The sequence below is a fragment of the Mustela erminea genome, chromosome 1 (genome assembly GCF_009829155.1).
Source record: "Mustela erminea isolate mMusErm1 chromosome 1, mMusErm1.Pri, whole genome shotgun sequence".
Taxonomy (NCBI): domain Eukaryota; kingdom Metazoa; phylum Chordata; class Mammalia; order Carnivora; family Mustelidae; genus Mustela; species Mustela erminea.
In genome coordinates this window covers 25,981,231-25,993,806 of record NC_045614.1, presented here as the reverse complement: position 1 = coordinate 25,993,806, position 12,576 = coordinate 25,981,231, and the positions used below count along the sequence as shown (strand labels likewise).

Below are 12,576 nucleotides of genomic sequence, written 5' to 3'. Positions count from 1 at the left end.
TTTCCAAAATTTTGAATACTCTAAAAAATGTCACTTAATAAAAGAATGTAATTTGTACAATTAGTAAACATTACTTAAAATATTTGCTAAGCAACTGATTAACATAGTATTATAGGAATGCATCCCATACTAGGAGTTCAGAGATTTGTTTCATTCTAATTCCTCCAATAACCACCTATAAAATGAGTAAGCCTCAGTTTCCTTATTTGTATGAAGAGGAGAAGTCAATTAAATAACTTCTACCTAAGATTAATTAAAAGGAGCTATAATGGAATTTCAACAGCATATCAAAATTACTTTCTATGAATTCAAAAAAGCTTAGGATTCTTGATGAGAAATTCTATTTATACAGATACTTTATCACTGCATAGTTTCAATTAGGCTTTTAAAATTTTCACGTACGATACCTGTTTTTCATATTCTTTTAAAAGTTTTGAAGTCAGGTGTGTTGCTGCACTTAATTCATTCTGTGGGGGAAAAATCAGCATTCAAATTAACACAATATTACTAAGAAAAAGCTTTAGTTGAAGATACCTACGCCACTTTTGTTTTTTACTTAATATAAGTGCTATATAACGCGTTCTCTAAACCCCTCATTAAATCACTGGAAAGGGAACTACCATTAAAGCACTTTAAAGGGAAACTCAAACCATTAAACAGATACCATCAAGGAACTCAGCAGTGTTCTTCTAGGTGTACTTTTCTTTTTAGCTAATAAAAACTCAGCATTAAATATTGTTAAAACTTTAAAGTTAGAAGTAAACTGTATATAATCTTAGCAAAATCTTAAGAGATTCTACATTGATGACAAATTATTCCTCTCTCTAGGTGCTGAAACTATACCAATACACTTAACAACATACAACCAAACTATGGTTAGCCTAGTCATGTAATACAGCAATACAGAAATATGAAGGTATTACTTTCAAGTTTTTTTTCTAGTGAGGAATATAATGACAAAATTAACATTTCTTTTACACAGTAATCTCTGTAGTCAGGAGTCAAATCTTGAGAGACCAATTGCAAGGAAAAAAATTTAAAAACTATCCCAGCAACTTTTTAATTCATTTTTTTAAAGATTTTTACCTACAGAGGGAGAAAGTGTACAGGCACATGACTTAGAGGAGGGGCAAAAGAAAAGAAAGAATCCCAAGCAGACTTGGAGCTGAGCGCAGAGCCTGATGTGGGGGCTTGACTTCACAATCCTGAGATCATAAGCTGAGCCAAAATTAAGAGTTGGACCCTTAACTGACTGAGCCACCTGGGCACCCCTCAGAGCAACTTTTTTGTACATAATGAAAATGTGAGTCCAGAAAGGAGGTAAAATGAGAAAGAGGGGGAAAAAAAACTTGTACACCTAATTAATCCCTAAGAAAGCTTATGATAGAACCCAGGTTCCTGTTAAGCCTTATAATTAAGTTACATAAACACAGCTTCAAATCTTAAACCTGCTCAACAAAACAATCTAGTCATCTCCTTAATTCATCTCACAGTATCCAGAGTTACATCCAATTTTTATTATCTGCTTCTCACTAAACATAAACTACCTTCAATCCTTTACTCAAAAAGGGGGAAATGTTCCGTAAGATTAAAAGCACAATTACGGAAAACCCTGGTGACCATATGGGGTTTTTCAGTCAAATCTTAGGCAAAGATCATGATCAGTAAGTTTCAGTAAGAAAGTTCTTACTATGTCTGGGTAAAAAGGGGAAGATGCTTCAATCTTTATCTCTTCTGTAGCACTGCAAAGTACACACTAGTAATTGGAATGTGAGCTTTAATACAAAATACTTAAAAGTTCATGCATCCAAAAAAAAAAAAAAAAAGGTCACGCATCCACTCAACAAATATTACTATGAGCCCAGGATAGAGCTAGGCACCAGTAAACAAGGCAGGCACTAGCTATGTCTATCCTCACGGGCTTCAAGAGTCATTAAAAAAAAGCAGTTAGCCTTTAGGCCTTTACCTGTGCATCATAAATCCGCAGCATAGCTTGATACAACTGGTTCATATAGTTGGAAATAGCTGTAGCATCTTCTTCAAATACACCCAGTAAAGACCTTGTCTGTATAAAATAAAAGCAGTAAGTTTACATTAACCATTATATAAAACAGACAGAAAATTATTTTCTAAAGAAAGGAAAAATCCTAGGATATTGGGGCTCTAAGAATTCTGAGTCTTAACCTATTTTCTCTTTTGATAGTAGTGCCAAGATGCTGGGGTTCTTTGTTCTCAATTTCACTTCACTAAAATGGAGGGATTTTCCAACTACATCACACAAAATTTCTTTTTATTTATTTGTTTAGGGCAGCGACAGAGGGAGAGAGAATCTCAAGCAGGCTCCACACCCAGTGCAGTTCTATCCCACAACCCTGAGATCACGACCTGACCAAAATCAGGAGCTGAACGCTTAAATGACTGAGCCACTCAGCGCCCTCATCACATAAACTTTAAAAGGAACAACAAAGGTATATTTTCATGAATTAAAAAGTCTGTAATTAAATTAAGATCAACAAAAATATACAAGGCTAAATTAACAGTATTCCATGTATAAGTATTTTAGAGGTCTTATTTCAGGATAACTCAGTACGGTTTCTTTTTCCGTGGTCTCTTGTTGTAGTGCCAAACCCCTCCCCACCCTAATCCAAAATAACAACATAGTACCCATTCCCAACATGGCCTAGTAAACACTAACTTGGATTTTATGAGTATAGAATTTGAGGTTCTTTTTTTCTTCTTCTTCTTCTTCTTCTTTATACTTATCTATATTGTTAAGCACTTTTTTTTTTAAGATTTTATTTATTTATTGACAGAGAAAGAGAGATCACAAATAGGCAGAGCAGCAGGCAGAAATAGAGAGGGAAGCAGGCTCCCTGCTGAGCAGACAGCCCGATGTGGGGCTCGATCCCGGGACCCTGAGATCATGACCTGAGCCAAAAGCAGAGGCTTAATCCACTGACCCACCCAGGCACCCCAAGTTAAACATTTATTTTTTAATGCAATAAGCATTTCCCCTTCATTTTAGGGGGAAAATGTGTCAGTAAGTAAATGTTAAAGACTGTCAATAAAAAGGGTCAGAGATAAGGAAACTCAGCATATCAAGGCAAGCATACTCACTTTTTCATATCCCAAAGACAAAGAGAAAAAACCAACAACTATTGAGATAACTGCAATTTAAAATCTAAAAGATGACCTTGTATTTTTATTCTACAAATAATTCATTCTTACAAGGTGGTTTTTTAAAAAACCAACTTATTCCTTAGCTTCCTGTTTTTGGAAAAGGAAGCTAAATCAATATGGTTTAAAAAAAAAAAAGAGGGCACAAAATCTTTTTGTCCACATATGAAATCCATGTTGTCAGTCCTCTTTCCCATGCCCCAGAGATTTAAATCTGACAGAATTTCACTTTAGCTCTATGCCCCCTCCTATTCCCCACAGGGTTACTTTAAGATGTAAAAAAGAAAACATCAAGAAACTTTGTTTGATTAGTGCCGTTCTTAAGAAAAATCTGCCATTTCATTTTTTTGTTTCCCCCAAATTATTATTCTAGTTCAAAGAATTACACATTTATGCAAAAACCTGCATTGTATTTAAGTTAAAAAGATCTCCTTAGCCCCAAACACTGTTAAAACAGGTTCCCTATTTAAAATTAATAATATCCAGGGCACCTGGATGGCTCAGTGGGTTAAGCCTCTGTCTTCAGCTCAGGCCATGATCTCAGGGTCCTGGGATTGAGCCCCACATCAGGCTCTCTGCTCAGCAGGGAACCTGCTTCCTCCTCTCTTTCTGCCTGCCTCTCTGCCTACTTGTGATCTCTGTCAAATAAATAAATCTTTTAAAAAATTAAAAAAAAAATAAAACTAATATCCAGTTAGCACTTTATAGAAGTACATTAATATGGTACCATTTCATTGAATCTATAATGGCATCCACTGTAAGCGGTGCCATTTTTTAAAAAAAGATTTATTTATTTATTTGAGAGAGAGCCAGCGTGCATGCACGTGCACACCAGTGGGAGGAGGGGCAAAGGGAAAGAATCTTCAAGCAGACTTCCCACTGAGCATGAAGCCTGATACAGAGCTGGATCCCGCAACCCATGAGATCATGACCTGAGCCAAAACCAAGAGTCAGATGCTTAACCGAATGAGCCACCAAGGCAACCCCTGTACCATTTTTAAATACTACTTAAATAAAACAAATGCCAACAATTAAGCTATCATTTGAGATTTTCTTAGGTCTTTCAACTTTGACTTTATATTTGTGGAAATGAACCCTTACACAGAATTTGATATACAACTCCTATGAACATAAAAGGAAAACACAAACAGCATAAATTTAATATTATCCTAACATTTTTTCAGAGTTCAATTCTTTTGCGTCACTTTTTGACTTAAGAATCAATATCCATGGGGCGCCTGGGTGGCTCAGTGGGTTAAGCCGCTGCCTTCGGCTCAGGTCATGATCTCAGGGTCCTGGGATCGAGCCCCGCATCGGGCTCTCTGCTCAGCAGGGAGCCTGCTTCCCTCTCTCTCTCTCTCTCTCTGCCTGCCTCTCCATCTACTTGTGATTTCTCTCTGTAAAATAAATAAATCTTTAAAAAAAAAAAAAAAAAAAAAAAGAATCAATATCCATGTTTTCTCACCCAGTATTATTCTGTGCCATGGGGGTGATAAATATTTCTTAGAAGTGTTCCACTTTTGTCCCCAATATTTTTTTCCAAACCACTGATACCCATTCAGCAAATTTTGATGGTGGCGCTTGGCTTCATCACAGGAGTCAAAGGAATATTTTCAGACAACAGGACTGATGGTCCTTCAAGTGGCTGTTAAATTCAGTTGCTGAATGCTGAAAGGCCGCACTTGACCAGTCATGCCACTAGGAGAAACAATCGTGTGCACATTTGCAACCAACTACAAATAAATTGTCAACTGTAGGGGGGCATCTATCTCAGTATCAGACATGTCAAGATGTGGAAAAGGAAAACAAAGTAGGTCATAATCTGTGAATATTATGTCAAAGAAAGAAGTCTTCAAATGGGACTAGAGTTTTATCTTCCTAGTTCTAGCATTGATGAATCACTGATATTTATCTATACATAAAATCAATCATTTTTAAAAGATCATATCTGTTATTAACCAGCAAGTTTCATTTTGCTCCAGATTTTCAAAACAATATAGAACTATGGACAAGACATCTAGTGTAGCCTTAAAGATCTCCTGTCTCAATAAACGTGATCTTTTGCAGAATGGGAGATTAAATTCTAAAGATGTTTATATCCAATCAACTAGATTTGAACTTGCAAATAGCCCTCTATTTTAACACTTACTATAAATCAAAACTAAAAATGGGTAACTGCGATTTAGGATACTCTTCTATGACTCCAGGTTCTAACTTTTTTACATAGCAACTGACAGGACACTTTTGACTAGGATCAAATGATCTAAATAGAAACCTATCTACATTCTTTTTGTTATTTGACTTCTTGGACTCTATGCTAGATAAACAGTCCATATGACAACAAAAATTTATGCCTCAAAGCATTTACCTCAGTCCTATATAAGACAAAACCTGTGGAAAACTCTTGAAGTCCAACAGTAGGACAACTATTAAGTCACTTAAGGAAACATGCAACTTTCAAATTTTTTTATTCAGAATTTAATAATATGTGAACATATTTACATTACAATGTTAAGTTAAAGCCGAATAAAAATTGTTATGCACAAGAGAACTTTAAATACATTAAAATATATAAAAGAAAACAAGGAAAAATTGTTTAACAGGGTTTGCTGCTGGGTGCAGGACAGGTAACTGTGTTTCTATACCTTCCAATTTTTCTAAAGCATGTAACTATGATTTTTATAATTAGGTACAAAAATAAAAACACTCGCTTTAACAGCTGAGATTCAGAGAAGTTGACAGACTTTCCTTAAAGTGAAGTGGCAGTCAAGACTAAAACTCCATTCCTGAACCTCGGAATGCAGGGCTTTCCATCCTACCACAAGTTCTCCCTAAGTATTACTTCCAAGCATCTTCCCTTTCTAAATCTCATTTGTCCCAACTAATTTTTCCAACTAAATAATACCTAGTTCAAATTATTACTTACAGAAATTGAAAGAATATCAAGGTGGCTATTTTCATTAAAAAATTACTATAAAACTGAAACCAATATGGCACTACTTGTAAAAAAAACAATGAATGCTCAAGTTGTAAACTCACTGTGTGAAAAGTACAAGAAATTAGTCTGATGAGTCAGATCATATCCTCCACACAAGTCATGGCAAGGACACCGTGCTACCCATTCTGGACTGTGTATAATCTTTATGGGCTATAAAAACCAGGCCAGGTAAGAAAGGTAAGGCAATCTGCAGAGTCTTATATAATAGTAGTAAAGTGACAAAGTGCACCTGAACAATACATGCCACAAAATTTTTACAAAACATCTGAAACAAACAAAGCTTCTAACTTTACACTACAGAAATCATTAAGAACTTGAACTAGCTAATACTGGCAGTCAAGATAAACCAAGATGTGGGGTTTATTCTGTTTCAGTTTAGGCTGATAAGAGAACATTACAGCAAAAAACTGGCTTGTGAAGATAACTCTCCCCCTTGGGGGGGGGGGGCGGGGAAATCAAGTCCACAATCAGAGCCTGACTTCCACTTGGCAATTAAAACTGGCACAAAGTCATGACACACATCACACAGGCCAGCGGGGTCCAGCCCCTTCTTCCTCATCTTCTGGGGCCATATTAAACTATCAAGACACACATGAAACATGTGCAACTGCAGTTCTGAATAAAAAGAGCATTTCAGAGGTAGCCAACCAGCAACACCGTCGCCTTAAATCGCTTCAACTGTGTAAAAAAGACCGGCTTAGGGATGGTGTTTCTCGACCCAACTTACAGCGCCTACCTACATGTTTTCAACAGAAGTCACTTCATTCTTCAGTAGTGAACCCGTAACAAATTGTTACATCTCCTCAGACTGCCTGAGGCGAGAGCAGCCACAGCGGCATTATCCCCCAAAGCACGGAAACACGGGCTTTTATTCTGAGGAGTTTATTAGGGCCAAGTCTGCATCATTCCGCGCAGCAGTCTTGGAGCCGCGAAGGCGCCGTCCATCACAAGCCGTGCACAGCTCGAGTGACAGCGGATACAGTCGCGGCCACGACACTGGACACAGTCCGCGGGGAGGCTCCGAACCACACGAAGGGCTTCGCCGGTGACTCTCCACGCGGGCAAACCAGCAGCCTTCCAGCATCTCCCGAAGAAAAACTATCCATTCCCTTCCCTAGGCTGCTCAGAAATCATGGAGTAAGTCTACGGTTGCTTTTTGTTTTTGTTTTCCTTCTGCTGTCCTTCCTCCGAAGAGACCTTCGGGGAGGAAATCCCGGGACTGGCACTTATGACCTTACAGGCGATAAAAACGCACCTTTCGTCATATACAAGGGAGCCCCGAAACGTACGTGACCGCCGGGCCCACGAGCGAAGGCGGCGGAGGTTCGGTCGCCGCCCGCCGACGTCCCAGACCCCGCGCGTGCCTCTCGGCCCAGCCGCACAGGCCCACGCGGGCCTCGGGCTGGCGGCCGGGCCGCGGCGGCTCGGGGCGCGGCCCGCGACAGGCGGGGACAGTGGCCGACGGCGCCCACCTGGACCGAGGCGGGCACCTGCGGCGGCCGCGGCGCCAGGCCTGGGGTCCGCCCGCCCTGCTCCTTCCCTCGCCTCGCGCCGCCGCCCGCGCCTCACCTGCGGACTGTCCTCCAGCGTCTCCTCGATGGGCAGCTTGTCGATTCCCGGCATCGTGGCGGAGGGAGGGCGGCGGCAGGAGACACGGCAGCCGCCCACAGCTCCCCGCGCCCGCCCGCTCGCCTGCAGCAGCTGACCCCGACCCGCCCTCTCTCACAGGCGCGGCCGCCGTCGCCGCCCGCGCCGCTCTCGCCAGGCGCCGAGTGGCCGCGCGGGAAATCCCGCCCCCTCGGCCGCTCTGCCCCGCCTCCCGGAACGCCCATTGGCTCGCGGCGACGCCCGTCAGCGCGGCGGGGTGGGCCGAGAGGCTCCTCTGCTGCGCGGGGTTGTGCGGTGAGATGTGGCCTTGGGGGCTACGGTGCTTGCTTACGAGGACCTTATGCCCTCCTCGCGCGTTTTGATGTAAATTGTAGGGGACCGTCTACCCCACACCTCCGACAGCGAAGGTTTCCGGGAACTAGAGCCTCGCTTGAGGAGGACCACAGTAGGAGAGTGGGGCGGCTTTCCTTCTCCCGCAGCATTTTTCATCAGACCGCGGAAGAGGCCCTACTGCCGGGGGCCTTTCTTAGTTGCTTAAATTACAACGTTTCCAGCCCTGCCCCGAGCGTCTCGTCTACTTCCCACTCCACACCCTCCAGCAAAATGGTGCTGGTTACCTCAGATGTTTGTGAAACCCCAAGCTGTGTCTTTAATAGGGCCTACCAGTAGATTCACGGACAGTAGACTCGAAATTATTTTTCCGGGCACTTGGGTATCAGTATGTTCAGTTAAAAACATGTGATTTGGGGGCGCCTGGGTGGCTCAGTGGGTTAAAGCCTCTGCCTTCGGCTCTGGTCATGCTCTCAGGGTCCTGGGATGGAGCCCCACATGGGGGGAGGGGCGGGGGTTCTCTGCTCAGCGGGGAGCCTGCTTCCCTTCCTCTCTCTCTGCCTGCCTCTTTGCCTACTTGTAATCTCTCTGTCACATAAATAAATAAAATCTTTAAAAAAAACAAACAAACATGTGATTTGTTGTCAGTTCATCAATTCTTACTTGGCCTTGAAGGGCGATCGTTCCTTAATTCAGACTCCCGTATTTCTTTTATTTTTTATTTTATTTTTTTAATTTTTTTTAAGATTTTTATTTATTTATTTGACAGGCAGAGATCACAAGTAGGCAGAGAGGCAGGCAGAGAGAGAGGAGGAAGCAGGCTCCCTGCCAAGCAGAGAGCCTGATGCGGGGCTCGATCCCAGGACCCTGAGATCATGACCTGAGCCGAAGGCAGCGGCTTAACCCACTGAGCCACCCAGGCGCCCCCCATATTTCTTTTAAATCGCAAATGACAACATCTTTTAAAGATCTGGATACACTGGTTAATTATGTCGGTAACTGATTAGCATTTCTGTTAGGTCAAAAAGTTTTGGAAGAAGTTGTAAATAGCTTCTTCAGCCTCTAATTTTACAGTAGATAATAGTGAAGCCCTAATTCCAGAACCTGGTCTGGATTGGAACTCCTGGTTCTTTGTCCTTCTTCCCCAACCTCACACTGCCTCATTTATTTCTCTGAAGAGTTGTAAGTTTTATCAGTATACACACACACACACACACACACACACACACAGGCAAAATCATAAGGGCCTCGTAAAATTCTAGCCATTTGGGGCACCTGGCTGGCTCTGTTGGTAAAGCATGGGACTCTTAGTCTTGGGGTTGTGGGTTCAAGGCCCACACTGGGTGTAAACATCACTTAAAAAAACAAAATCGGGGGCGCCTGGGTGGCTCAGTGGGTTAAAGCCTCTACCTTCAGCTCAGGTCATGATCCCAGGGTCCTGGGATTGAGCACCGTTGCCCCCAGGCTCTCTGCTCAGCGGGGAGCCTGCTTCCACCTCTCTCTCTCTCTCTCTGCCTACTTGTGATCTCTGTCAAATAAATAAATAGATAAAATCTTTTTTAAAAATCATTAAAATAAATAAAACTCTGGCCATTAATCCAGTCAATCCATTCCATTTTCACTCAAGAAATATAAGAAATGCTGAGTAAAGATTATTAGTTGCCTGGTTCCACAGATACACTGGAATACATCCAGATACAGTAGAACAAACCCAAATATGGGAACAGGAACGGAAGTTACATATTTCAGACTAAAATGGTAGATTTTCCCATGACCTCTTGAAGGAAAGATAAAATCTGGTTTTAAAAGTTTTACCAAATAGGGGCACCTGGGTGGCTCAGTCATTAAGCGTCTGCCTTCAGCTCAGGTTATGACCCCAGGGTCCCCGGATTAAGCCCTGCATTGGGCTCCCTGCTTGGCTGGAAGCCTGCTTCTTCTTCTCTCACTTGTGTTCACTCTCTTGCTGTGTCTCTGTCAAATAAATAAATACAATCTTGAAAAAAATAAAAAGAAATAAAAGTTTTACGAAATAGATTGCAATATCGTTTCACAGAATTATTCTTAGTGTAATAAGCTTTAAATAAAAGTTCTCTCCTTATATTGTTTGTTAACCACAAATCCTTTTAGAAGAGATCTTTAATTTTGGGAAGGTGGTTTGTAATCAGTTCTTAGAGTTACTGGTTCCCAGCTGCTTCAAAGTATTCAGCATCTTACAGATTCCAACAACCCAGCTCTTTGCTTCGGTATTTGTTTTCTGCTCTGTCAGGACAGTGACATGCAACCTGCTCTAAAGAAGAAAGATTTTTCAAAGTAAATGACCTTCTTATAAGCTATGATTTAGCTTATAAATGAAGGAGAAGAAAGATTGTAGCAACTGATAAGAATCAAGAGTAAGTGACAAGTAAAAACAGGTGTAAGAAAGAAGAGCAATTATATGTTGTAACTGAAGGGGTTTGACTAGTTAACTTGGCCAAACCAAACAATTCAATGAAAAATTCTGTTAGGTATCTGAGTTATCTCAGTGGCGTATTATCACCAAGTTAAGTGGTTTCCTTTTTTTTGTATTTCTGTGCATCTAAGCTGTATTTTTGTAAAGGATTCTCAAGCAGTTATGAGGGAGTGGCAAGAAATTCTTGCCAGGTTTAGCCAATCAGAAAAAATGAAATAGATGTGGGAGGGGCTTTTAAAAAATGAAACAAACACAAACAAGCTGACTTTCAATTGTGTGGAGAGGCAGTTTAGTCAAATTATGAAACTAGAAAGAATCTTACCAAGCCTTCTTTTTGGATCCTCTCTTTGGGCTATTGTTTACTCTCACTCAAAAAGATAATTGTATTTACTATTTAAAACATTTCTAAAACTACAGAACTCACAGTCTCCTTTGGTAACCCCTTTAATCAGACTAAATTTTGTACAGTGGTCCAAGCTCAGTTCCAGAAAATGCCTTGAGGGTTACTGGAGACTCCCGTGGGTAGGATGGTAAAAACTTTGGCCAGCTGGATAATTTTATGGAAGGCAAGGCAGGATTAAACAACACCCAATAAAGAATTCTTTGAGACGTTTCACACATATAATTCATTGAGATGTTTCCATATAATTTACAACAAAAGGACTATAATCTTGTAAATAGATTTGTTAATTATTAGCCTCCTAAAATTATATTTGATCTTCTCATAATTAGGTTTTTACATGATATTCCTTGAAGTTCTGGTCTGTGGTCTATAATAGGAAAGAACCCAACAGGATGCTGGTGCTTTACTGTTCAAAATTATCCCCATACGTTAGTGGTTACCTAACTCATGTACATGCAAAATTTATCTTGGGGAGGTTGTTAGGATATAGATTCTTGAGCCCAGCTGGGAGATTCTAATGCAGTAGGTCAGAGGTGAGGCTGGGAATTTCCCCAGATGAGTTCAAAGATAATCTTCAAAGCACGTGTTGAAAATCTCTATCCAAAAAGAAGAATAGCTAGGGGCACCTGGCTGGCTCTGTTGGTAAAGCATGTGATTTTTGATCTCAGAGTTGTGAGTTCAAGCCCCACATTGGGTGTAGAGGTCACTTAAAAATAAAATCTTGGGGTGCCCGGGTGGCTCAGTCAGGTAAGCGTCCAATTCTAAATTTCAGATCAGGCCATGATCTCAGAGTTGTGAGATCAAGCCTCACATGGGGCTTGGTCCTGGGCATTACTTAAGAATCTCTTTTCCTCTTTCTCTGCCCCTTCCTCCTCTCTAAAAAAAAAAAAAATAATAATAATGATAATAATAATAATAAATAAGTAAATAAATAAGTAAATCAAATCTTTTTTTAAATAGAAAAGAACCATTTCCCTTGCCCAAATAAGTTTGTATTTTAGAAAATTTAAAGAGTCATGTAAACACTTAGGAAAAGAGTTTTTGGTTCCAGTTGAGGATGGTGAAAGGGAACCATTTCAAAGCAAAGGTTATTACTCTGTTTTTATATCTTGGGGGTTTTTTTGGAAGTGGGGAAGGAGAGATGCCCTTAGGCTAAAAGACTTCAAACCCCCACGACACTTTTAACCCCGAGGAATTTTAGAGGGCAACAGGCAAGTCAGTGAAGAAGAGATTACTCTGAGAAGTCAATGTGTCCCATGACTGTTTAATCATTAAAAATTTTAATTTTCACAGAACCACAGAGGACAGTAAAAAATAGAGTAAATTAGAATTGATTAAACCAGTACAGTTTATCACTCAGCTAATGTAAAATAGAGTCTCAGGGTTAAGTAGCAAGCACCTCCTTCCAAGAAACACTAGATGGTGCTCTGAATTTAGTTTTGATTCAAATGCTTCAGGAAATGGCTGTCTTCAACAGCTATTAGGTTATGAACAAAACAGTAAAGATCCTTGCCCTTGTGGAGCTACAGTTTAGTGGGGAGAGTGAGAAGAAAGGCAGACAATAGAAAACAAACGTAATAGGTGGTATTAGGAGCATAGTGTCTTAGAAAG

At 40.7% G+C, this 12,576-nt stretch overlaps 1 protein-coding gene across 1 annotated transcript in view; it reads right to left on the bottom strand.

The window, feature by feature from the left end:
- The window catches only part of APPL1 (adaptor protein, phosphotyrosine interacting with PH domain and leucine zipper 1), a 38,894-nt gene extending 30,933 nt beyond the window's left edge, over window positions 1–7,961 (bottom strand). The window contains exons 1-3 of the mRNA XM_032323038.1: window positions 7,745–7,961; window positions 1,967–2,065; window positions 408–467 (exon numbers count right to left, since the gene is read on the bottom strand). Coding sequence (XP_032178929.1) covers window positions 408–467; window positions 1,967–2,065; window positions 7,745–7,798 — 213 coding nt within the window. The 5' untranslated portion in view covers window positions 7,799–7,961. The remainder of the gene's footprint in view (window positions 1–407; window positions 468–1,966; window positions 2,066–7,744) is intronic.
- Between the last annotated feature and the right edge of the window lie 4,615 nt (window positions 7,962–12,576).